Source organism: Gossypium hirsutum, chromosome D07 (assembly GCF_007990345.1).
Source record: "Gossypium hirsutum isolate 1008001.06 chromosome D07, Gossypium_hirsutum_v2.1, whole genome shotgun sequence".
NCBI lineage: Eukaryota > Viridiplantae > Streptophyta > Magnoliopsida > Malvales > Malvaceae > Gossypium > Gossypium hirsutum.
This window is the reverse complement of record NC_053443.1, coordinates 5,571,505-5,597,460: the sequence shown is the minus strand read 5'-3', so window position 1 is coordinate 5,597,460 and position 25,956 is coordinate 5,571,505. Positions and strand designations below refer to the sequence as shown.

General features: G+C 33.0%; 3 protein-coding genes across 6 annotated transcripts; all 3 read left to right on the top strand.

Moving 5' to 3' along the window:
- Nucleotides 1-684: 684 nt before the first annotated feature.
- LOC107953585 (protein MHF1 homolog) lies at nucleotides 685-4,223 on the top strand. The gene is made up of 4 exons (XM_016888929.2): nucleotides 685-946; nucleotides 1,067-1,138; nucleotides 1,746-1,826; nucleotides 3,830-4,223. The coding sequence occupies exons 1-4, from the start codon at nucleotides 823-825 to the stop codon at nucleotides 3,976-3,978; spliced, it is 426 nt and encodes a 141-aa protein (XP_016744418.1). The 5' UTR covers nucleotides 685-822; the 3' UTR covers nucleotides 3,979-4,223.
- A 5,891-nt stretch (nucleotides 4,224-10,114) lies between these two features.
- LOC107953586 (protein MEI2-like 1) lies at nucleotides 10,115-18,332 on the top strand. 4 transcript variants are annotated; one of them, XM_016888930.2, is made up of 15 exons: nucleotides 10,115-10,595; nucleotides 11,376-11,546; nucleotides 11,764-11,809; nucleotides 12,480-12,767; nucleotides 13,261-13,685; nucleotides 13,809-13,967; nucleotides 14,127-14,243; nucleotides 14,332-14,480; nucleotides 14,756-14,838; nucleotides 14,937-15,332; nucleotides 15,581-16,229; nucleotides 16,705-16,789; nucleotides 16,918-16,986; nucleotides 17,115-17,294; nucleotides 17,654-18,332. In XM_016888930.2, the coding sequence occupies exons 2-15, from the start codon at nucleotides 11,463-11,465 to the stop codon at nucleotides 17,816-17,818; spliced, it is 2,895 nt and encodes a 964-aa protein (XP_016744419.2). In that variant the 5' UTR covers nucleotides 10,115-10,595; nucleotides 11,376-11,462; the 3' UTR covers nucleotides 17,819-18,332. The 4 variants fall into 4 exon arrangements, with proteins under 4 accessions (XP_016744419.2, XP_016744422.2, XP_016744420.2 ...); XM_016888933.2 differs by having other exon boundaries at nucleotides 10,116-10,595; nucleotides 14,946-15,332; XM_016888931.2 differs by lacking the exon at nucleotides 10,115-10,595 and adding an exon at nucleotides 10,624-11,045.
- Nucleotides 18,333-19,025: 693 nt separating this feature from the next.
- Nucleotides 19,026-25,354, top strand: LOC107953587 (protein tipD). Its single transcript, XM_016888935.2, has 7 exons — nucleotides 19,026-19,550; nucleotides 20,881-21,265; nucleotides 21,351-21,507; nucleotides 21,686-21,730; nucleotides 22,735-22,900; nucleotides 23,449-23,816; nucleotides 24,591-25,354. Exons 1-7 carry the CDS (start codon nucleotides 19,386-19,388, stop codon nucleotides 24,904-24,906), a joined length of 1,602 nt encoding a protein of 533 aa, XP_016744424.2. The 5' UTR covers nucleotides 19,026-19,385; the 3' UTR covers nucleotides 24,907-25,354.
- Nucleotides 25,355-25,956: the final 602 nt, after the last annotated feature.

The following is a 25,956-nucleotide window of genomic DNA, read 5'->3' as shown; positions in this document are numbered from 1 at the left end:
CACTCCAATTTAGTGCTCATTGGCATCAGAGGTGGGTTTTCAAGAGTTGAAAATAGCAGCTATTTTGTGGGTGAAAATAAGCTTTGAATGGATGCTGTGGTAGGATCCAATCCAAATGTAACATTTCATGAATATACTTAATTAAAAAAAAGATTATACCATGTCTATAAATGTTGAAAATCAAATACAAATGTAAAACACAAAAATATATCAAATAAAACTATATTGAGATGGATTTGAGGCTAATCTCAAACATCATCAGCGATAATAACTGAAGCTATGTGTTGATACCTTTAGTTTTCAAAGTTCAATCCATGTACTCCTCTCCTAATTTGTAATATATCAACCAAAAAAAGCTAATATTTTACAAAATGTTAATAATCATTATGAATTTTTACTGAGAGCTCTATAAAACAAGGCTGCCGTAACCAAATCGGACTAGTTGGACTGGGGCTCGGGAATTAGTTGATATATCGATACACATAAAGGGGTTGAACCGATTTTTGAGTGAATCATTTGGAATCAATTGGATCGGGATAATAACCAGTTGAATCAAATTTATAATTTTGAATATACATTTTTATAAAATTTTAATAATTTATTTAATTAAAATTAGGTAAAAAATTGAACCGAAAATTGATAGTCTAACCGGTTTTTTAAAACCATACTATAAAAGCAGCCCATGATGGAGCCCAAGATATAGGAGTCTTCAAGGGCCCAAAACCGTACGCCTGGATCAAATTCCCGCGCATTTCTCCATCTTCTCATCAGATGGTGTACTGAAGAAGACCGGGAAATTTGAACCCTAGATTTGAAAGAAGTATGGAAGTCGACGAAGATAATAGGAGCGATTTTGAGAAAGAAGAAGAGGAAGAAGACGATTCAGTTTCCGATCTCTTGAGAGATCGCTTTCGTCTCTCCGCTATTTCCATCGCCGAATCCGAAGGTCCATTTTTTTCGACCCAATTTCTATTCTTATTTTTGGCTTCTTAGCATTTTCTTTTTCTAGTTAAATAATTTTCATAATCGACTAAATTGAATTCAAATCTTCAACTAATTGTCGCAGCGAAGAGAAGCGGTATGGAAATTTCTCCACCGATAGTAGCTTGTATTGCCGATTTGGCCTTCAAATACATCGGTAAAACACCTCACTTTTCGTTACTATTTAAATTCTCTATTTTCGTGAATCGGTTTTCTTTTATGTTGTTTCTACTTCCTTCTTTGAATATGAAGCATCTTAGTATTCCAATTCATTATTTTATTGGGTTTAACGGTGAAGCTGAAAGAAGCAATTATTAAGATTTTGTGTCAATTTACAGTGAAGGCAACCATAGAGGATATTTCTTGCTATTATATTAAGAACATTTATGAACTAGTTATTAACAATTTAGGAGTTATTTCTGCAAAATTCTGAATGCCTTAGTAATACTTGGTGTTCGAGCACCATTTGCACCTGATGGCCTATGAAATTGGGTACCATCGGACACCGCTGAGACTTGGCGTTCGTTGGTGCTTGAGCACTAAGGCATTTGGTATAATTATCATATAATTTCAAGCTTTATTGAATGTGATTGTATATTTATATTCTCAGTATACCTGTGGTATTATAACTACAATCAGTAACCATTATCAATTGCAGAAGGTGAGAAATTTGCATTTGCTTATAGAACCCTTTGTGTTGTTTGATATTATTATGAAAAATGATTGCTTGATTTAATGAAGTGTTTGGGCTGTTTGAGTTGCAGGTCAGTTGGCAAAGGACCTTGAACTATTTGCACACCATGCCGGTCGTAAATCTGTGACCATGACAGATGTCATAGTTTCTGGTGAGTGCATAATGTCAAACAATGCTTTTGGAAGTATTTCTTATTTTGTGGTATTATTGTTAGTGACAATCTTGTTCATCTTTAAAGTAGTGACTTATTTTGAGAGAAAGAGCATGCCTATTCTGTATCGATAGGTTAGAAGTAACAGATTCATATTCGTTTGGATTATAGAAACATAAGACCTATTTACTTCGATTTCAGCTCATAGAAATTAACATTTAGCTGCCTCATTGAGTTCCATTTTGTATGGGTAGGTTAGAGGTAGCCAATTCATATTAGTTCAGAGCTACAGAAACATAAAACCCTATTCACTTTGATTTTCAGCTCACAGAAATGAACATTTAGCTGCCTCATTGAGGTCCATTTTGTATCAGTAGCTTAGAAGTAGCCAATTCATATTTGTCCAGAGCTGCAGAAACATAAAAACCTATTCACTTTGATTTTTAGCTCATAGAAATGAACATTTAGCTGCCTCATTGAGGTCCATTTCGTATCGGTAGGTTAGAAGTAGCCAATTCATATTTGTTCACAACTACAGAAACATGAAATCTATTCATTTCGATTTTCAGCTCACAGGAATGAACATTTAGCTGGCTTATTGAGGGCTGTTTTGTATTGGTAGGTTAGAAGTAGGAAATTCATATTTGTTGAGAGCTACAGAAACATAAAACCTATTCACTTCGATTTTCATCTCACAGAAATGAACGTTTTGCTGCCTCATTTAGGTCTATTTCATATCGGTTGGTTAGAAGTAGCCAATTCATTATTAGTTCAGAGCTACAGAAAACATAAAAACCTATTCGCTTTTGATTTTCAGCTCACAGAAATGAACATTTAGCCGCTTCATTGAGGTACATTTCGTATCGGTAGGTCAGAAGTAGCCAATACATATTTGTTCAGGGTTACTGAAACATAAAATCTATTTTGGTTTTCAGCTCATGGAAGTGAACATTTAGCTGCCTCATTGAGGTCCATTTTGTATCAGTAGGTTAGAAGTAGGCAATTCATATTTGTTCAGAGCTACAGAAACATAAAAACCTATTCACTTTGATTTTCAGCTCACAGAAATGAACATTTAGCTGCCTCATTGAGGTACATTTCGTATCGATAGGTCAGAAGTAGCCAATTCATATTTGTTCAGGGTTACGGAAACATAAAATCTATTCACTTTGATTTTCAGCTCATGGAAATGAACATTTAGCTGACTCATTGAGGTCCATTTTGTATCGGTAGGTTAGAAGTAGGCAATTCATATTTGTTCAGAGCTACATAAACATAAAACCTATTCACTTTGGTTTTCAGCTCACAGAAACGAACATTTAGCTGCCTCTTTGAGGTCCATTTCGTATTGGTAGGTTAGAACTAGCCAATTCATATTTGTTCAGAGCTACAGAAACATAAAACCTATTCACTTTGGTTTTCAGCTCACAGAAACGAACATTTAGCTGCCTCTTTGAGGTCCATTTCGTATTGGTAGGTTAGAACTAGCCAATTCATATTTGTTCAGAGCTACAGAAACAAAAAAACCTATTCACTCTCGATTTTCAACTCAAAGAAATGAACATTTAGCTGCCACATCAAGGTCAGTTTCGTAGCAGTAGGTTAAAAGTAGTCAACTCATATTTGTTTCAATTTTCAGCTCACAGAATTGAATATGTAGCTGCCTCATTGAGGTCCATTTCGTATTGGTAGCTTAGAAGTAGCCGACTCATATTTGCTTCCATTTTCAGCTCAAAGAAATGAACATTTAGCTGCGTCGTTGAGATCCATTTCGTATTGGTAGCTTAGAAGTAGCTGACGCATATTTGCTTCGTCTTTCAGCTCAAAGAAATGAACATTTAGCTGACTCATTGAGATATATTTCGTAGTGGTAGGTTAGAAGTAGCCAACTCATATTTGTTTCAATTTTCAGCTCATAGAAATGAACATTTAGCTGTCTCATTGAGGTCCATTTCGTATCAGTAGGTTAGAAGTAGCCAACTCATATTTGTTTCAATTTTCAGCTCATAGAAATGAACATTTAGCTGCCTCGTTGAGGTCCTACAGCGATGAGCTTAAAGCAAAAGAACCCCAATCCGAAAGGAAGAGGAAGAAAGTACCTAGAAAAGAGGACAAGGGTATCGACGGTATGGTGAATATCCCCGATCTTTGATTCTAGGTTTCTCTTAATAGGAGATTTTATGCATAACCAACTCTTACCTGAAAGTACTGAACTATACTTATATGTCATTACACACTAAAAGCTTGTAAAAACTTATGTTTAATGGTAATTCAAGTTGTAATACAACCTATTTACTAGTTGCATGCTAGTGTCAAATTTGTATATGTTAAACTACTTTGAGAGTCTTTGTATCTCTCTACTATAAAATCGAATAATTTAGTTTGGTTTTTTTTTTACATTTAATTTTGAAGCAAATATGTAAAATTGTATCCAATAGAACGTTGAAAGAAAAATGATGATTTGTCGTATTTCAAAGTGACTTGAAAAAAATTTGAGTAATTTAGTCATTGTTCGCGTTTTGAAATATGTTGAATTTTGGTCTGGTTTTCTTTTCCAAGTCACTTTAAAACATTACAAGTAAATATTTTTTAATGTTGGTCTACAATTTTACTCAAGGTAATTAATATTGTACTAGTGAATGCATCATTTTTCTATTGAAACTGATGTGTATTGGTATTGGTCTAATTCGGTGTATCATTTTGGATTTAGTCATATTTTTGGGAAAAAAATTTTTAATGTATGCATATAAAAATATTTAAGGTTGATGTGGTTTACAATTTTACTCAAAGTAATTCATATTGTACTAGTGGATGCATCATTTTTTTATTGGAACTGATGTGTATTAGTATTGGTCCGTTTTGGTGTATCATTTTGGATTTAGTCGTATTTTTGGGAAAAAAAATTAATATATGCATATAAAAATATTTAGAAATAACCAATAAATGATATTAAATAAATTTTAAATATAAAATATTCAAAAACAAGTCAATGTACAATGTTCTTTTTTAAATTTTTATTATTTATTACCATTTTGGACAAGAGTTAAAATTTTTATTTTATTTTTACACCGGTTTGTACACAATATTTTGATCGATGCAACCAAAATAGGGTAGAACAAGTTGGTGTGATGGTACAGGTTGAAAATTTAAGCGGTGCAAAAAAAAGATTTTTTTATCAATTTATTACTAGAATAATATGCATAGGCCGAAATAGCCATAACTGATGCAGAACCGAAAATTAGTTAATTAAGTATTAGTTGTATTAATCCTAAAGTTCAAAACAAGTATACGTGTAAGGTTGTTTTTGTGAACGGATAGTTATGTTTATTTTTTAAGAATAAAAAAAATCAATGAGATTTTATTAAATAATATTGAATACAAACATTCGAAAAGAAATGAATTATATTTTTATTATTTTTCCTCATAATTGACGATTATACAAAATAAAAACTATCTCAGACGGTGCATCGGTTGTTAGTATGTTTTATAAAAATATTGTTATTTAAATAAAAATTAAAAATATTTAATAATCACAACCACAAAAATAAAATGTTTTAAACTCTTTTAAATTATTTTTATTTAATTGTTTTGAAGTTTAAAAACTTATAAAATTATTTTTAAAAATATTTGTTTATACAACCAATAAAAACTGTGAAATATATAAAATATTCCACCATGTTGTGATAAGATAAATTATTAATGAATATTGAAGAGGAAAGGAATATATATAAAATGGAAATCAAAAGGAATAAAGAACCGACAAAAGCATGTTGAAAAAGATATTAGAATCCATAATTAGAGGTACTTAAAAAGTGAACATGCCATGCTGTATTTTTCTAAGCATTTTTTTGTTTGGATAATGGACAATGGATTAGGTTAATAACGATGGACATAAATTTGATCCATACATGGAACTTTATACTATTTCATGCTTTAATGTGTGGGGTCCATTTAAGTTTGCCTAATTTAGGTTTTCCGTTCACTTTGTGGTGCTGATTCAATTGGGGTTTTTTTTATTTGCTTTTTCTTTTTAAGTTTAGGGTTATTAATTTTGTTATTTTATTTTATTTTATGGAAAATGGACTTCATTTAATATGCTTTTTTTTATTTAAGTCTGGTATTTTTTTTAATCACTAATCGGTCAAGATTTTGGTTCTGAATAATATGTGGAATTGGTTAACTTGGGATTCAATTGAATTGGGTTAAAAAATCAGTTGAATAGGCGGTTGAGTTAGTTTTCTCTATTTTTTAAAATAATATATTTTTAAATTTTAAATTTTAATACTTTATTCAATCGAACCGAATAAACCAGTTAGATCAATCAAACCAGTCGATTCGAAAAATAATAATCTAGTTGGTTTGATCACCAATTTAATTATAAAACTCTTAATTTGGATTGAAATTTTGATTTTATTATAAATGGGATTTAAATAAAAAAAATAAACTCGAAATTGCTAATCACCTTATTCAAAATTATATTATTTGTTATAGTTTTTTTTTACTAATAATTTCATAAAGATATATTGTTTTGTTCAATTACGATTGAAACTTAAATTATTGCTAAAGAAGGTGAAAATTCAATCAATGGTAATTGAATTGGGATGAGACATTTTAGATACGAAATATAAATTCTCTTAGGTTTCTTAGGGTTTAGGATGATTAAATTAATTTTGGATTTTATGGAAAATGAAATTAATTTAATATGCTTTTAAATTTTAGGTCTAATTAAAGTTTGGGATTTTAGACATCTTATTGATTTTGTGGTGGTAATTGAACTGGGATCAGACATGTTAGATGCAAATAAAGATTTTTTTTGAATTTAAATTCTCTTAGGTTTCTTAGGGTTTAGGATGATTAAATTAATTTTGAATTTTTATGGAAAATGAAATTAATTTAATATGCTTTTAAATTTTAGGTCTAGTTAAAGTTTGGAATTTTTTAGTTTAAATAACTGTTTGTAAATTTGGATTGATAATTGATCTGAGTTTTGATCCGAAATAAGATGTTGATTGATTGATTCGTGAATTAATTAAATTAGTTGAATAGAATTAAAAATTCGGTTAAACTGGTGGTTAAATCAAAGTTCTCTAATTTCCTAATTGATTCAATCACCGATATAGTTACGAAAATATTTATTTGAATTGGAATTTTTATTTTTTAATCAAATTTAATTTATATTTAGAAAAAAAAACCCCTCAAATTTATTCTATCACCTCAATTCAATCAACATTATATTATTTACTGAAGGTGAGAATTTTAAAATTCAGAAACAGATTTAAATAAATTTAAATGACCCAATTGATGGTTAAATAAAAGTGTAGCAAATATGATCCTAATTTTATTTAGTGTTTTAAGAAATCATATCCATGGTTTCATGGAGTTGTCTACATTCTTATATTGCTTTAGGATTAAAAGATTATTATGTTGAAGTCTCCCCTTTTTCATGAAAGGTCCTTATATTTTTCAAAGATTCTATAATTTCTTTGACTCCTTTTTTTCTATAAAAATAATTTATAACATTCCCATTTCCATTACATCCTTGGAATGAATGTTTGTTGGATGATCTATATACACATCACTTTCCACTACATAAATTAAAATTAAAAAAAAAAAGCCAACCAAGAGATAACCCCCAAATATTAAATTAACATTTAATTAAATTATTAAAATTTAATTTTTATCCGTCACGAGGTATTGGTTAAATGATAAAATTAAAATTTTGTATTTAAGTTTCAATTTATATGGATAGTCCAAATTTATTCTTGGGTAAATTCAAAAATTTTTTTAGGTGATCGAGATTTTTTAAGTTATGTATTAATTTGTAATTTCATCATTTTTTGAAGAGACTAAACATATATATTTTGAATTTGGAAGTTAATGTGTAATTTTATTAATCATTTAAGAGAGGATTAAATTTATTTTAATTTAATTTTGAATATATTCCAATTGATAATATTAATTTTGATTGTGATTATTTAGATGCATCACATCAATTTGTAATAGAATCTCTTCATTTATTTTATTTTATTTTGCACTTAAACTCTTATCGTTTTTTTTTGGATAGATAAAGACAATTTAAAGCGAAAACCAAATAATACACTAGTTTTTCAAAGAAGTAACATAATTCATCTCAATTAAGCTTCTAGTTGATTGCGGGGGGTTTTCAAACCAATAAATTTATGTGAAACTTTGTCGCCATACACTTGGCCATATAATCAACAACAGAATTTTTTAACACATTCAATTTTGAACATTGGAATATGACGAACAATGACCTTCTAGTTTCGACTCAACAAGTGATGAACAAAACGTAATTCAGCCAAGTAACTATCCACGGGTCCGCCAACTAAGATCAACTAATATCCACTTCAAATTGTCGATAACTCTTTCTCCATGATAAAAGTAGACCCCCGGGTAAGACTTTTGCCTCAATCTTAAAAATTGAATCTTTTTCCAACTGCATCGAAAAATCACCTAACCACTTTCCGTCGGCATCCCTAAACACTCCCCAACTATGCATCAATATTTCATTTAAAACATTTATTCTATTTATACAAAATACAAAATAAAAATAAAATTCAATAGTATTATTATTTTTATTGTAAAATTTGCTCTTATCAAAAAATCATGTTAGGCGTATTTGAAGTACTAATAGATGAATGACACGTGGAAAATTAAGACAAGGACGTAAATCTTATACGCGGAGCTTTACAAAACTAGATGGCGCCGGCTTGAAAGTTGAAACTAGCTGGCTGGCGCCTTCAAATACTTATGCCCGCCTTTGCTTGATTTCGTAAATCTGTTATTATTATTTTTATAAAAATTTATTAGAAAACAAAGTTAAATATAAGAAAGATTAATTATCAATTCTAATGTAAACGAAGCAGTTCATAATTACCTACAAAAATTCTCTTCATAATTATAACAAATTATTATTGTTTTCGGGATAATTCCATTACTCATCCTTCAATTATGATCCAAATTCTAAATTACTATCTATACAACAAAAAAATCTAAGCGAGTCCTTAAAGTATTAGTATCGTTGAGGGGGGTTGACTCTTTCAAGAGAAGCCCTTAAAGTGTCATCCACTGGATAGCCAACCAAACCCTAATAACAGCATGTATTGTCCTCGTGTTGAGGTTTTGTCTCACTCTTTTGTCGAGAACCTTAAAGGGTTCATGAAAAGGGGAGCATCTCGTTTAGTAGAGATACAACTTGTAAGGTGTAGCACGTAACCTTAATTATGTAAATCACTTGCGCTCAAGGCACTATTTTCAAAATTAGACTAGGAACCAATTGAGGTACTAGTATGGAATAAGGGGTTGGACCAATTAAATAGATAGGTGAACTAGTTTTCTCTAATATTTATAATAATTCATTCAATTGAATTAGCTAAAATCGGTTGGACTAATTAAATTGAGAATTGATGGTTTAATCGGTTTGGCTACTAGTTTGATTCTACAAATCTTTTGGAGCGGGGATTCAAACCACCAACCTAATATAAGTTAAGTGGAACCATACTTGTAAGTATGTGACTTATGTCCCTTATGTTGGTACCTAGGTTGATATTTAAAAAATTCAATTGCAATATTTTAAAGTTTGAGACCTCGTTTAGTGAAATTAATCATATTATTTATTTCTAAAAATATATTTAAAAAAAGCAGCTCAATTTATTATATCGGTAATATTTTTCAACAAAGAATAGAGCCGTAACGCGGTTACTACTAACAACCAAAATTTATGGTCGTTTTTAAGGGACGAAATTTATTTATTTATTTGGTTAAAATGTGCAACAGGTCCCTGTACTCTTCACAAATTTGAAATTTAATTTATATACTTTTATTTCTAGAAAATTAGTCCCTTTATTTTTTCTAATTTAATTGTTAACATTATTATTATTTTGTTAAATTCGTTTGTATGATATTTTGAAATAAAAAAAAACTCACTTAATAGTAATGTAACTAAAAAAATAACGTTAAAATAAACCTAAATTTAACAAAATAGGTTTAACAATGTTAACCGTTACATCTGAATTTTGAAATAATAAAATAGAAAGAGTAAATTTTTAGAAATAAAAGTATATGAACTAATTTCAGATTTATGAGAAGTTTTAACCTTATTTTTTTAATTCAGGAATGTAAATAAATAAATAAAAACAAAATATAAAAAGCCGTTGCGCCAGCGCGCCTATTTCTTTTTTATGTTCTTTTTCCCCTCAAAGCCAACTAACAAAGCAAAACACTTTTTTTTTTATCCCGTTTAATTAATTAATTATATATATTTCTCTCTAAAATCCAAAAATCTAAACTTGTTTCTCTCCCTGTTTTCTCTTTTTAAAAGAAAAACTCAGCGACCGGCGAGAATCAAATCTCGCCGGAATTTCGCTTTTTCTGATCGTCAGAATTTTGTAGTTGTTCCTTTTTTTTCAAAGCTGCCGAGAGAATTGAATTTCATTTTTTTTCAAATTGATGTTAAATGGTTATGTAATTATGGTTTTGTAGAAGAAAACAAAAAACCAACAAAAAAAAAAAAGGGGAAAGTGTTCTCTCTCTCTCTTGTGGCGAGTAATGGCTTGCAATGCAGGGAAAAAGATGATGAGATCCCTTGCTTTGTCTTCTTCCTCTATGCCTTGATTTTTTTTACCCTTTTATCTCTCTCGGAATTGCTCTTTAAAAAAAAAAAATTGAATGAGTGTTGCTTTCGACCTGGGTATCAATTCATGAAACGGCTTGCAGAAATTTGAACAAATTTTGTTTTGGCTTCAAAAGGTAAGGTTTGGTTTCTGTTTTATTGAGGTCAAACTTTGACAATTTTGGGTTTTTTAAGGATAATTTCAGAATTTAGGCATTTTTCATGACTAAATTCCTCGATCTGGTCAAATTTAAGAAATGCAAGTTGGGTTTAAAGTTTAAACTGGTGCTGTAGCTAACAAATTTCTTTTCAGGGTTGAAGTTGCATAAATCATTTGTTTTGTTTTAGCTGCCTACAAAAAGGTCGTGGGAAAAAGGGAAAAGAAAAGGAAACTAGAATATAAATATTGGGAATTTAATGATTTTTTTATAAAAAATTTGTAATTTTTTTTTGGTTCGCAAATGGAAAATTCACCTTAATCAGCATCATGTATATTTCTTTTATCACTTTTAAATTAAGTTCCCCATAATCAACATGTACCTGTTCTTGGAAACCCAACGGGGGTAATTTCATTTGGTCGTTGGTAGGTAAGTGGCTGTCCTTCTAATGTTACATGTTTCAATTTTTTTTTTGAATTACCACAAGTAAAAAAAAAAAAAACCCACTGCCGCCTATTCTTCCTTTAAAAATGCTTTTAAGTTGCCAAATTTTTAAGAAAATAGGTAGCTTTTGTGTCTATCTTCTGTTCTTTCTAAGATTTTTGATATATTGAAACGAAAGAGTTTAGAATTTAAATTAGTAAATTCATGTTTCTTTCAAAATTTGAACTTCTTGCAATGTTGTGTTATCTTTATTTTATGAAAACTTACAAGTTTATTGACTAGGAATTGCTGGTTGTTGAATGTTTTTTGATATAGGTCCATCAAGTCAGGTGGAGTTGCAACCGGCAAATGTTGGACTTTTAGCTTTCAGTTTTTCAGATTGTCTGGTGTTAAAACTGAAAAATGCCATTCGAGGTCATGGATCAAAGTAATGCATCGGCATCGGCATCATCCCACTTTTTAGAAGACATTCTTCTCCCAGTTGAGGTATTGTAGGGAAAAATGATGCACCCAATTTTTTATTTTTCTTTATATTTTGAGTTTATTAGTGGGTCTTGGTGTCTTGTTTTGGACATATTGTAAGGTTCCTGTATGTGCTTCTTTTTGAATTGTGAACATTTTCTTCTCGTTGAAGCTTTCAAGTCACTGTATCAAAAAACAGTAATTCATTTCATGTTGTTTAACATTTACTTCCATTGGGCAGAGACAAGTTGGATTTTGGAAGCCGAATACAATGTCTGATAATCAAGGTGAGAACAAAGATATGGACAAATGAATTGCTTGTTCTCTCTGCTTCTAATTGGTTTATTTTAAATGCATTGACTGTTTAAACTGGTTGTCAATTTCTTGCCTGTAGGCTTAGATTAGAAAAACTTAACTTGTAGCTTTTGTCATTGTTAAACTTAATAGATGACCAGTTCAGTCTCTTGGTTACTACGATGACATATGCATCCTTGACCTAGGGATGACGTATGGGGTGTATTTAAGAATCACCATTAACCTTTATGGTTGAGTGAATACTGCAAATATATTAATTCCAAAAGTGTATGATATACTCGGTGTAATTGAGAGCCAACAATTGGTGTTGGTCTTAGTTTTTTTTCCCCTTTTGCAAATGCTGTATTTATTGTCAGAATTCACCCCTTGTGAGATCTCTCTGGGAACATGAGGTTTATCCCTTGAGATAGCATACATGCATATTAACCTTGATTGGTTTAGTAAGTTCACTTATTTTTCTTATTCTTGTTAGCAATATGTTTCTTGTTTTATGGAATTTTTGCTGGTGTCACATGTAAAACTTTGAATATCATTCCTAAATCTTGGATATTTTAAAATGAAAACTTAATGTACTTTTCTCTCTAAAAAACCTTTTGCATGGTTTGTTTCCTGTTTGTGTAAAAAAAATTCTGGTCTTTGCAGACAAGATTGTTGGTCCATCTCCGATGGAAAAACTGTCTACTGACTATATGGAACAACCCCCATCAAATTTGGCCAGAGATCAAGAAGAAAAGTTAAGCATTGGTTGGAAGGAAATTACCAATTTGTCTGAGCATTCATGGAATTCTGTGAATCACCATCCTAAATCAATGTCAAATCTGTATACAAAACCAGCAGAGAACTTGAATAGAAACAGGACCTATGGCAATGTGATCCAGCATGAAAGTAGCCTGTTTTCAAGTTCATTCTCTGAAGTATTTAATAGAAAGTGTAAGTGTTTTTACCACATGCATCAAGCTTCTGTGCATATCTATGGGTGTCTGGACTCATGCGTCAAGATACTTTTGCATTCCATGTTTGCACTGTTTCTCTCTTGATTTTCTGATATCAGATGCTTATATAGCTTTTTATGTGTTGAATCTTTTGATTGATGACTATTAATTTCCTACCATATCATGCTAAAATTTCTAAAAGAAAATATGAAATTGTTAATTAATCACTTCTTGGTTTGTCTATTTTATCAATCTGTTCAGACACACACACACACACACATGTATTTCTCTATTTGCCTTTTTCTCTGCTAGAGGTTCATCCCAGTAGGACATTTTCCCATCTGACTGAAAACCATGGCTGATATCGTTCTTCACTGCAATGATTCCTTTTCCCCCAATTTTTTCTGGTTACTCACTGTCTTTTTCTTTTCATTAGCATACAATTAATAATTTTTTTATCTGTGATTTGCTTTGCTTTTGTCTTTATGCAGTGAGATTATTAGGGAATGATCTATCTTGTCAACATGCCAGTTCAGCTGCTCCACACGTTGAGGAAGAACCTTTCAAATCTATGGAAGAAGTTGAGGCACAGACTATCGGAAATCTCCTTCCTGATGAAGATGATCTATTATCTGGGGTGATTGATGACTTGGGACTTAATACTCTAGACAGTAAAGGAGATGAATTAGAAGACTTTGACCTATTCAGCAGTGGTGGAGGAATGGAACTAGAAGGTGATGATCGTGTATCCATGGTTCCGAGGAATTCTGATCTTGTTAGAGTATTCAACATTCAAGGGGGTTCAAATGGCTTAATTGTTGGTGAACATCCATATGGTGAACATCCTTCTAGGACACTTTTTGTTAGGAACATTAATAGCAATGTCGAAGACTCAGAGTTAAAGACTCTATTTGAGGTTCGTGTTCCTTTGAATCTGATACATTGTTTATTGAGACTTTCTGCAAGAAAATCCATCAAATCTCGTTTTAAAGGTACATGTTCTAGTAAGTTAATTGACCAACCTGTTTTCTTCTGTCAGCAATATGGAGATATTCGAACTCTCTATACTGCCTGCAAGCATCGTGGGTTTGTTATGATTTCTTATTATGATATAAGAGCAGCCCAAAATGCAATGAGGGCTCTGCAGAATAAATCATTGAGGCGTAGGAAACTTGATATACATTATTCAATTCCAAAGGTTTGGCTTCAACCAATTTGTTCTGGATGGTTATGTCTTCTTTTATTGTTGTTACTCTCTGTTGTTTCAACTTACAACCTTGTTTTGTCCAATTTTTTTCATCTTCATGTGACATGTTGCTGCTTTATTAATTTATTTTCCAAAATCTTGCGACCTCAGGAAAACCAATCTGAAAAAGATGTGAACCATGGGGCGCTGGTGGTTTTCAACCTTGATTCTTCTGTTTCATCCGATAAACTTCAACAAATATTTGGTGCTTTTGGAGAAATTAAAGAAGTAAAGGGTTCACTCAATTTCCTTCGGCTTCACAATTCCCTTATGTTTGGGATGATAATGTATCTCATGTGGTTAAATTTTGTGGCAGATCCATGAAACTCCGCAGAAGCATAATCCCAAATTCATTGAGTTTTATGATGTTAGAGCTGCAGAAGCTGCTTTTCAAGCACTGAATAGCAGTGACATTGCTGGGAAGCAGATCAAAATTGAACCAAGCCATCTATGGGGCATTGGATGGTAACATCATAAACTTGTTCTCTCCCTTTCCATGATCTTGGCTCCTGAAAGTGGGAATTTGTTTTTATTTTTAACATGATGATGCTGTGCTACTTGTCTACTTCAATATGAATATGGAGTTGGTAAATCATGTTTGGTAACTTTTGGGATAGCTTATTTGCATTTTGTGCTTCTAAGTTGTATTCCGTTCCTTATTCTTTTTTCTTTTAGTAAAAAAAAAGTTCTTTTTTTCTGTGGCCTCTACAAGTAATAGTACATCAGAATTCCTTTTGCAGCTTTACGCAACAGTCTGAGTCAGAGCAAGATGAACCTAACCTATGCAAAAGCTCTTTTGATGAGTTATCATCGGGAAATTGTGGTATGATTTCCCTTTAAATTTCTGCCACCTGATCAATTCATTATAAACTGTTGTTTCAGAGCAAATGTTTCTGTTGCTTCATATACTCATTCTGACAGTTTCTCCAGGATTGACTGCATCTGGCTGCATGGATAATGGGTCTACTCAGGTTGTTGCACCTGTGAGTACATTTGCTGAAACTCATCGAAGTTCTAGTGTTCCGATTAACTTAGCCTCTCCAGCAAGAGTGTCACCGATAGGAAAACCCTTAAGCTTTCGGGAGCCCGACCACTCTCTAGATGAAATGAAGTTTGCTAACCAAGGTGTACCAAGTTTCCATCCCCATTCTTTACCTGAGTATCATGATAGCTTAGCCAATGGTATTCCATTCAACTCCTCTTGTACCATAATAGACATGGCTAGCAGCAGCAGTCCCATGATGGCTGAAGGACTTGATAATAGGCATATTCGAGGAGCAAGGTCAAATGGGCACCTAATGCAACCTAATGCAGGGGGTAAGCTCAGCTGATTATGGTATCTAATATTAATTAAAATTGTTTTCCAGCATCTTTGTTGCACCTCTTTGTGAATTTATAGGAACTTCATAATTCAGTATGTTAATATTTTTTGTAAAGCTCACAATTTATTATGTTAAAAGTTCTGACTAATGTAATTCTTCTTTATTCTTGAATTCAATTATGATACTTATGCTTTGGATTTTACTTTCCTAAAACTAACTTTGTGTTACTAATAAATTCTCTAGTGTTCGGGTCATCTGGAAATGGAAGCTTGTCACGTAATGGAAACCATTACATGTGGAACAACTCCAACTCGCACCAGCAAGATCTGCCAACTGCCATGGTTTGGCCAAATTCACCATTGTTTGTTAATGGCATTCATGCTAATCGCCTTCCACATATCCCTGCATTTCCTAGGGCTCCTTCTGTAATGTTGAATGTAGGATCACCTGTACACCACCACATTGGCTCAGCGCCACCAGTTAATTCTGCATTCTGGGACAAGCGGCATCCTTATATCGGGGAGTCTCCTGAAACTTCAGGTTTTCCCCTTGGATCTCTTGGAAGCGTGGGCTTTCCTAGTAGCTCGCTATCACATCCGGTGGAATATGCTTCCCACAACATTTTTTCTCATGTTGGTGGAAATTGCATGGATTTGACAAAAACTGGTGGGGTACGCTCTCCTCAGCAGATGCGCCACCTTTTCCCTCGCAGGAACCCTATTATGCCCGCATCTCTTGATTCTCCTAATGATCGTGTCAGAAACTTTTCATACCGCAGAAATGAATCAAATTCTAGTAATGCTGATAAAAAACAATATGAACTTGATATTGACCGAATCATACGCGGGGAAGACAGCAGAACAACGCTTATGATTAAAAATATACCCAACAAGTATGTGAACTGCTCCTCAGACATTTTACTCTTTATATATAATGTCTTGAATTTTTATTTTTATTTACTATTCAATAATTTATTTCTTAGAATATTTTTTCTGTTTGAACTTTCTCATGCTTGAAGAAAACTGTGCGATAAATTATCTTAAAGTTGCAGATAGCCTGTGATGATTAGCAGCACTTTGCCTTTATATCTCATTGTTGCTACAAAATGGACTAATTGTTGATGCATCACTAATTTTGCAATGTAGTTTCTATTTGACTACTTGATATATTGGTTCTGATTCATTCAAATTCACCATTTATAGTAATATGTTGAAGTGAGTTAGCGAAGGTGGTGAATGCTTAATGAATTTGACGTGATGTTATGCTAATGTTCATCCTTTGGATTTTTTATTGCTTGTCCTTTCCCTATGTTTCTTTTTTCAAAATGATTATCAACTTAAGAAAAACTTAAATGTTTATTTTCGCAGGTATACCTCAAAGATGCTTCTGGCAGCCATTGATGAGCACTGTCGAGGAACTTATGATTTTATTTATTTGCCAATTGACTTCAAGGCAAGTAACTCAATTGGTCCTTTAAGCATTTTCCATCCTCGACATTCTGATACATGCTTGGTTGTGCTACATTTACTTGTAGTTCAATGTTACTAACCTAAATTTTACAAATAATTATTTTTTGTCAGAATAAATGCAATGTAGGCTATGCTTTCATCAACATGATTGACCCGCAACATATTGTTCCCTTCTATAAGGTTTGATAAATGGATGATATCTCACACTAATATCTCTTAGCTCTGTAAAATATTGTCATTTGCATGTGTGTTGTGTGGTTATATTTTGATAAATCAAACCTTCGGGTTAAACCAATATATCTTTTCAGGCATTCAATGGCAACAAATGGGAGAAGTTCAACAGTGAAAAGGTTGCGTCTATTGCATTTGCTAGGATCCAGGGAAAGGCTGCTCTTATTACTCATTTCCAGAATTCGAGCTTGATGAATGAAGATAAACGATGTCGCCCTATTCTTTTTCACACTAATGGCCCAAATGCTGGTGATCAGGTAAGCTAGCTTGACACCATAAACAAGCGGTAAAACTACAGTGGAAGCCCTCGTCCTAGGAGTCAATTTGCATTTTGCCCCATTTTCTCAAAAAATGGGCAAATTAATCCTTGTATGTTTGATCAAAGAGCTAATTGGTTCTTTTTGTTAAAAATTTCATCCATTTTTGTTAACAGAAGGACTAGTTTACTCTTTGATTTAATGCATAGGGACTAATTTACTCTTTTTTTTGAGTAAAGTGGGCAAAATTCAATTTGACTCCTAGTATGAGGGTTTCCATGGTACTTTTACCTAAACAAACTCGTTTCTGTAATGGAGATGGATGTTTTGAGTATTTAATTCCTACTTTGCTTTTGTAGGAGCCATTTCCTATGGGTACCAATATTCGACCAAGACCAAGGAGACCTCGAACAACTAGCAATGACGAGAGCCACCGCCAAGGTAGTTCTTCAACTTTAGCTAACACAGAGGAATTTCCCAATGGGGTCGACTCATTGTTGGTTTCTTCCAAAGATTCTGATTGAGCACTCCACTTATCCATCTCTAACTGCAGAGTACTAGAACTTTTGTAGACAATACTCTGTATTTGATGGTGGACTGATGACTCTTTTTTGGCTATAGAGAATCAGTTTCAGAAAGCAAGATGCATAACCAAAACTAAACTTGAAAATTTTTGTTTTTTTATCAAAGCCCGTAGGCCATTATGAGTATAAAGACTGGCGTAATGAGGGCTTCAAATTTTGGATAGTCTTATGACCGAAGGGTATCATGTTGTATAGAAGTACCAGGGCTTATGCACCAACTTTAGGGAATCCTTTGTTGTTTCAGTTTTGTACCTGAATTATGTGAATCTCATTTTTTTAACCCCGGGGGTTCTCAAATCCGTATAATCCCTGGTTTTGGTCTATTTGGGGTGTAATTGCTTACAGAGAAAGAGAGAGAGAGAGATACAGAGAGCAAGAAACAGCATATCTAAGTTTTCTAGTTGTGGAATTTTGAAGCTATTTGTTTACCTTTAATGGAAGTATATTCTTGTTCTGTTTTTGGTCTCTTGTATGTCCTCTCTTATTTCTATGTTCTGTAACATACAACTTGGATGACTACTTTATGGTGAACTGCTTTCTTTCCTCGAACTAAGACCCAAAAATAACAACTTGGTTCGAAAAATGTTGTATAAGAGAAGCATTAGATCTTCGTGTAATTCTTGTTTCAATATTTGCCAGATTATGTTAGTAACAGCAACAGGAATTTTAAGGAGGTTTTTGTCTGAAAATGAGGCAAAGGTGAGGCTGATAATTGCAGATGTTTCATACTTTCATTAGCCGTGGAAATTAGTTGAGTTCTTGCTAGATCTGTCAATTAGACAAATTGGGTTGCTTTTTCAAAGGTTTTGAAATTTGTTGGTTATTTCAGTTTTGAATTATTTTGTGTTAGTTGAGTTTTCGAGTCAGATCATCTCAGTTCAATTCCGGTATTTTGCATCATTTGATCAAATTGGTTTGAACAGGTTCGGATTTGAAGTAATTGGATCAAATACTTTGAGTTCAAGTCAGAATTGATAAATCTAGTGTTAAATTGGTTTCTCATAATTATGAGGATTTTATATTGATTAGTATATCAAATTATTATTATTTTAAATTAGTCTTTTGATCACCTACTCCTTGAGTGAAATTAATGATTGGTTAATTATTTATATATTTATAAAAGAATAAAATGAGATAATTAGAATTAAAAAATGTTAAAAAGTAATATAGAAATAACTAAAATAATTGCTTAAAGTTGCTTCAAATAACATTGTGTTATTTAAACAAATAAAAAAGTAGTTGTGTTACTTAGACAAATAAAAACGAGAATTGAACCATCGGAATAAACCAATAGCTTAGCCGATTCCACTATCGATCTAATTTAACCACTTAATTAAATTTTTTATTTTAAAATATTATCAATTAAACATCAATTATCACATTTAAAAATTAGACCAAGAACGCGCCCTAATATGTGAACTTGAAAGAAAAGGAAAACCAAAGGGGTTTTGGGGTCGAGGAAGCCGAGAAGGTGTGGCACTGTGAGGTGAAGAAGAAGTGAAAAGAAATGAGCGACGGTTCAATGATTTCAAAGAGAGTTAAGCAAGAAGAAGCGTATGAAGAAGACAAAAACGACTTAGTAGAGCAAGAAGAAGCATTAGTGGCTTTAGTGGAACATCGCGCCAAAGAAGTTGAACTTCTTCGCCAACGTGTCTCCTATTACAAATCTCAGGTTCTTCCTTCATTTTTTCTTTTTTTTTTTGGTGGAAAATAATTTTTGAGTGTATTCTGTGGAAAAATAATTTTTTTTGTGTAAAAATGAATAAATCTTAAATTGGAATAATAAAAGGAGAAAAATGACAGATGTAAGTTAAATATTTTAATTTTTTTTTCTTCTCATTTTTCAATTTTACTAAACAATAGATGAAAAAAAGAGTAGTTTTTTCTCTTTCGAATTTTCATATTTTTAATTATTTTTTTCCATTTTACTATGTACGCTTTAATGCCTTCTCTTTTGAGAAACAAAAGTTTAAATAAGTGACATTGAAGTGAACGGACCAATCTGATAAAATTTACCACTTTTCATGAGCTGTTATCAGTAGTAGAATACAAAGAAACTATCTTTTCATTGTTTGTTAAATATTTTATTATGGGTTTATGAGATTATCATGTTGTTTAGAGGCATACTGTTAGTGAACCAAATTGCTTGCTAATAAAGTTGTTTCTTTTATCTTGTTGGCAAGTGTGTTGTAATGAGATAAAAGTACTTGGAGGCCCTCGGATTGTATTTTGCCTCTTCTACTAAAAGAAGGGCAAATTAGTTCCTGTACTCAGATCATGGAGTAAATTGGTCCTCCTAATAAAAAATTTTAACACTAGAAATGGATGAAATCTTTAACGAAAAGGACTAATTTGCTCTTTGATCTAACTTACAAGGATTAATTTGCCTATTTTTTGAGTAAAGGGGGCAAAATGCAATCTGACTCCTAGTAAAGATGCCTCCATAGTAATTTTACTGTGCATTTATCTCAGATTGCTTTGTTTTATTGTTTTATTCTTCTTGCTTGTTTGAAACATAGCTTATAATGTTGTTTAGAGGCATACTGTTAGTGAACCAAATTGCTTGCTAATAAAGTTGTTTCTTTTATCTTGTTGGCAAGTGTGTTGTAATGAGATAAAAGTACTATGGAGGCCCTCGGATTGTATTTTGCCTCTTCTACTAAAAGAAGGGAAAACTAGTCCCTGTACTTAGATCATGGAGTAAATTGGTCCTTCTAACAAAAATTTCATCTATTTTTTCTGTTAAAAATTGGTTTATAACTGTCTGGTTATTCTGTTAGCCATGCCAATTTTTAACACTAGAAATGGATGAAATCTTTAACAAAAAGGACTAATTTGCTCTTTGATCTAACTTACTAGGATTAATTTGCCTATTTTTTGAGTAAAGGGGGCAAAATGCAATTTGACTCCTAGTAAAGAGGCCTCCATAGTACTTTTACTATGCATTTATATCAGATTGCTTTGTTTTATTGTTTTATTCTTCTTGCTTGTTTGAAACATAGCTTGTTGAAGCTGAGGAGAGGTTTCAAGATTCACAATCTAAATTGGCTCGCCTTCGAGGTCGACGTTTCTTGGCATCATCTAATGCTTCGTTGTTGGCTACTAAAAGGGTGAGGGTAGAGCAGAGAATAGTCAGTCCTGAACATATAAATATAGGTTCTGAAAACCTATTGCAACCAAAAACGGAACTCATAATACCTAACGTAAGTCCCAAGATTTCACAACCTATAAAACCGGAAGGGTTAGTTGCGAAAACTATCATTGATCTCGAAGAAACTGCTGCCTCTAATAGGGCTGTAAGAAAAAGAGCTAAGAAATCTAATACAAGTTCTACTACGGATGTGGAAGTTGTTGAAATTAAAGATGGAGGAACTAAAAGGAAGTTTGGTAAGTCAATCACCTTGAACTAGATTTTGATTACTTATTTCGATGTTGGATTTTACTTGAACATTACAAACTTTCTTCTCTATAGAAAAAAAGGAACACAAGGACTTGATTCCCTTGGTTGAAAGTAGCTCTTCACCAACATTAATCAGATCCTATTCAAGCAATTTGATCCCAAGTCAGCACAAAAGAAAGTTGAGAAGTCTTGCTGTGTGTCCGGTGAATGATCAGCTTTTTGTAACCAGGTATGTTTTTTTAATAATTGAGACGGAAGGTATGCCTTTCATTATGAGAAAACTTTTGTTTTAGGAGCATGATCGAAGGCCCCATGCACTTCATTGTTTGAACTATTAAGCATGCAAAATTTATAGTTTCTTTATATTCTAGGATCTTATTTTTTCTAGTGTCTTGGATCATGTGCAGTGCTTTGGATGGATTAGTCAACTTGTGGCAAATTCAAGGTAGAGGGTGAGTTAAGGCAAAATTTTCATATAATTGATCTTCAAATTATATCATGGTATGCATTTGATACATGTGTTTATCTTTATATCCATGGTGGACTATGAATATGATACATTCGATAGACGTAGTGAAGCATTCATTTTGCCGAAAGGTGTTAACTGTGACATTTCTTCTGCCCTTGGGTAAAAGGGGAGGGTTGTCTTTTAAGTACCTTAGCTAGCATGATAAGGTTAGTGTGGTTAGAGCATGTGAAATGGAGGAAAAGGATAATTGTGGTTAAGGCCTAAATTGTATGCACCATTTTTGAAATGAGTGGTTTATCTTCTGACTCTCGATGGAAAAATACAATATCAGGTTGATTTTAGGCTGAGCTCTTCTGAAGTTTATCGGTATGATTCATTGATCCTTTTTCCTCCCCTTCATGTTATGATTTAGGCAGGTAAAAGTACCATGGAGGCCCTTGTACTAGGAGTCAGATTGCATTTTGCCCCCTTTACTCAAAAAATGGGCAAATTAGTCCCTGTACGTTAGATCAAATAGCAAGTTTGTCATATTGTTAATAATTCTATTCTTTTTTATTGTTAAAAACTAGTCCTGTATGTTAGCATTAGGTACTTGTGACACACCACGTGTAATTGTTTGGTTATTTCATCAGTCAGGCTGGTTTTTAACAGTTGGAATGGACGGAAATTTTATTAGAAGGGACCAGTTTACTCTTTGATTTAATGTATAGGGACTAATTTGTCCATTTTTTTGGGTAAAGGGGGGCAGAGGCGATCTGACTCTCAATACAAGGGCTTCTATGGTACTTTTATTGATTTAGGCTGTGAGTGGCATGTTCATTAATTTTTCATACTTTTTGCTTTGATGGCATTTATGAGTACATTGCAGAACTGACATGTTTAGATCAGGCTGTGATTTGTTGCTTATTGCAAATATGTTTATCAATTGTATCAATTGAGACCTAAGGTTTTCTTGTTCTTTTTTTGTTTATTTGCGTTGAACTTCAGATCATCCGCTTCTTTGCTTAGTACCACAAGTTGTGTATCATCGGGAGAGAGAAGATGGCCAGAAGATATGGCGTGGCATCCACATCGAAACAGCCTTTTTTCTGTATACACTGCTGATGCAGGTGATTCTCAGATATCGGTACTAAATCTTAAGAAAACAGAAGGGGTAAGTGTTATATATATATGAATTTATTTAGAAATAATATATTCTTGGATGTATTGAGACTATGGAAGATGGTAAAAGTATCATGAAGGCCCTTGTACTAGAAGCTGGATTGTATTTTGCCCCTTCTACTAAAAATTTGGCAAATTAGTCCTTGTATATTAGATAAAAAAGTAAATTGGTCCTCCTGTTAAAAGTTTTATCTATTTCTATTGTTAGAAACTGACCCTTGTACGTCAGCATAAGGTACATGTGGCACATCACATTTCTCTGTTTGGTTATTCTATCATCCATGCTAGTTTTTAACAATAGAAATGGATGGAATTCTTAACAGAAAAGATCAGGTTGCTCTTTATCTAATGGACAGGGACTAATTTACTCAATTTTTGAGTGAAGAAAGCAAAATGCAAAATACAAGAGCCTCCATGGTATTTTTACCTAAGAACAATATAACCTGTAATTCTTTTAGTAAAAACAGTTGTTTTCCATTTTAGTAGGGGCCTATCTTTATTTAAAGTCAACTATCGTTTTTCTTGCATGTGCAATGACAGAGATCCAATGTAACGTACTTAGAGGATAAGCCTCATGTTAAAGGTATCATCAACAGCATAACATTCATGCCCTGGGAAGATACCTGTTTTGTTACTGGTGGCAGTGATCATGCGGTGGTGCTTTGGGGCGAGCAAGATGAGAACGTATGGAAGCCAAAGACCTTACATAGAACTCTACATTCTTCTACTGTCATGGGAGTTGCAGGGATGCAGCAAAAGCAGATTGTACTGTCTGCCGGGGCTGATAAAAGAATTGTTGGGTTCGATGTGCTTGCTGGACGTGTGGACTTCAAGTATCTAATAGAAAGTAAATGCATGAGTGTTTTACCAAATCCTTGTGACTTCAATCTATTCATGATTCAAACTGGGTAAGAAACATCTGTTCTGTGACCAGAAAAGCTTCTTTATGTTTGTTGACCATTAACCTTTCGTGCTTTTTGAATATTGGTAATGAAATAAACCCGTAACACTTCAAACCATATTCCTAGAACCTTCATTTTGGATACATTGAGTTAGGCACTAGGGCTGTTGTGCATAATTGTGGTATTGTAATCAGTTTTGCAGTTCATAATTTTAAAATATCTAAATTGTTAAAAGTACCATGGAAGCCCTTGTACTGGAAGTTAGATTGTGTTTTGCTCTCTTTACTCAAAAAATGAGTAAAATAGTCCCTATATGTTAGATCGAAGAGCAAATTAATTTTTGTATTAAAAATTCCATCTATTTCTATTGTTAAAAATTGGTCATTGTACGTTAGAATGTGGTATGCATGGCACACCATGTGTAACAGTTTGGTTATTCCGTTAACCATACTAGTGTTTAAACGTAGAAATGTATGAAATTTTTAACAGAAGGACTGGTTTACTCTTTAATACTAATGTATAATGACTAATTTGCTCAATTTTTTGAGTAAAGGGGGCAAAATGCAATCTGACTCTTAGTACAAGAACTTCTATAGTATTTATACCTATCTAAATCTTGGATATCTTTGGCCCGTTGTTGCTCATGGAAGTGCTTGTAGCCTATGCATATTGGTATAGTAATATGACCCTTCGAATACATATTGCGAGGCATATATTGTTAAAAGAGTTCTATAACTTTACCTTCCAAAGTTTTAAACAATGTGATGTATCTTTTTGCAGGGTCCATGAAAGGCAGCTCCGGCTTTATGATATTAGATCGATGTATGCCGAACTGCATTCATTTGGGTGGAAGCAAGAAAGCAGTGAATCTCATTCGGCTCTTATCAATCAAGCTTGGTCTCCTGATGGTTTATACCTCTCGTCGGGTTCAGCTGACCCTGATATTCACATTTTCGATATTAGGTACAATGCTTGCAAGCCATCCCAATCAATCCGAGCTCATCGCAGACGAGTCTTCAAAGCTGTATGGGATCACTCTTTACCGCTTCTCATTTCCATATCTTCTGATCTTCAAATCGGACTGCACAAAATGTAGAAGTACCTTTCTGTAGCTGACAGCATGTTCGTTCCCATGAGAGAGCAACTTCCGCATTTGCTCTCGTTTTGCTCTGTTGCTGCTTGATCCTCGTTTTTGCTTTAGAACTGAAGTCTTGCAACTCATCCGAGAAGAGGAGTTGGTCAATGAACATGTTTTTGATTCTGAAGCTAAACTTATACAGTATCTACAAACCAGTATGGAATCTGGATTTTATTGAATCAGGAGAGAACATATAGCTCAAGAATGCTCAAAATTTTTAATGTTTTCCCATTTTTTGGACGTCACAAGTATTGGTTGAAGCTCTACAGTTATATATATTTACTGTTATAATTGTAACATCCTATATCCGACCCAATCGTCGGATCCGAACTATGAGGTGCTATGCTCAAGATCTGAAATTTCTAACACATTCTTGATTAATAACATATTTATATGTATTTTTTCTTCCGCCATTTGAACTTAATGCAATCTATAATAGAATACGATTGTCTAATCGTTCCTGCCACATGCAATTGAGTTTTATAATCACGTAGTATGAGTATTATAGAATCTCAATTATTTAATGAACCTTGCAATGTACGTGAATTTACTTCCAATTATGCTAGAACCTCTGATATTTTACAAGTAATCTTCAACATACTGACCATTTGACTAAGTTGGAAAGAGACCTTCTAGATGCAGCTAGTTAAAATTACATCTAAGACCTGAGGCGTTGCCTCAAGGCTGTCCCATCGTATGCACACTACGATTAAGAGACAATCTGTCTTAGCTCGGCGGATTTTGGCTTGATACCTTCTTAAACTCTCAAATTCCTCTTTTTACTTGCAATTCATAGCAACATAATGGTATGTTCGATTGACATAACATTTATTGAATTAGCAGTTTGTTATTGGAAAACCACATGGCTGTGCTGGTGTAAGAGCATGTCCGTCAAATCTTGCTTGCGTAGCCTTAACTGAATAGGTTCCAGTAGTGATATTTCGTTGAGGCATAATCAAGAATGCCAAGGTAGAGACGTTGGTATGTTGGCGGGTAATTTCCGCCAAT

What these genes read in the sequence shown, in the direction of transcription:
- LOC107953585 (XM_016888929.2), top strand. Translation starts at nt 823, where the DNA reads ATGGAAGTCGACGAAGATAATAGGAGCGATTTTGAGAAAGAAGAAGAG. An exon ending in TTTGGCCTTCAAATACATCG is followed by an intron (nt 1,139 to 1,745) that starts GTAAAACACCTC and finishes TTTGAGTTGCAG; the next exon opens with GTCAGTTGGCAAAGGACCTT. An exon ending in GACAGATGTCATAGTTTCTG is followed by an intron (nt 1,827 to 3,829) that starts GTGAGTGCATAA and finishes TTCAATTTTCAG; the next exon opens with CTCATAGAAATGAACATTTA.
- LOC107953586 (XM_016888930.2), top strand. Translation starts at nt 11,463, where the DNA reads ATGCCATTCGAGGTCATGGATCAAAGTAATGCATCGGCATCGGCATCA. An exon ending in ATATTGTTCCCTTCTATAAG is followed by an intron (nt 16,987 to 17,114) that starts GTTTGATAAATG and finishes ATATCTTTTCAG; the next exon opens with GCATTCAATGGCAACAAATG. An exon ending in GCCCAAATGCTGGTGATCAG is followed by an intron (nt 17,295 to 17,653) that starts GTAAGCTAGCTT and finishes TTGCTTTTGTAG; the next exon opens with GAGCCATTTCCTATGGGTAC.
- LOC107953587 (XM_016888935.2), top strand. Translation starts at nt 19,386, where the DNA reads ATGAGCGACGGTTCAATGATTTCAAAGAGAGTTAAGCAAGAAGAAGCG. An exon ending in TCTCCTATTACAAATCTCAG is followed by an intron (nt 19,551 to 20,880) that starts GTTCTTCCTTCA and finishes TTTGAAACATAG; the next exon opens with CTTGTTGAAGCTGAGGAGAG. An exon ending in ATCTTAAGAAAACAGAAGGG is followed by an intron (nt 22,901 to 23,448) that starts GTAAGTGTTATA and finishes GTGCAATGACAG; the next exon opens with AGATCCAATGTAACGTACTT.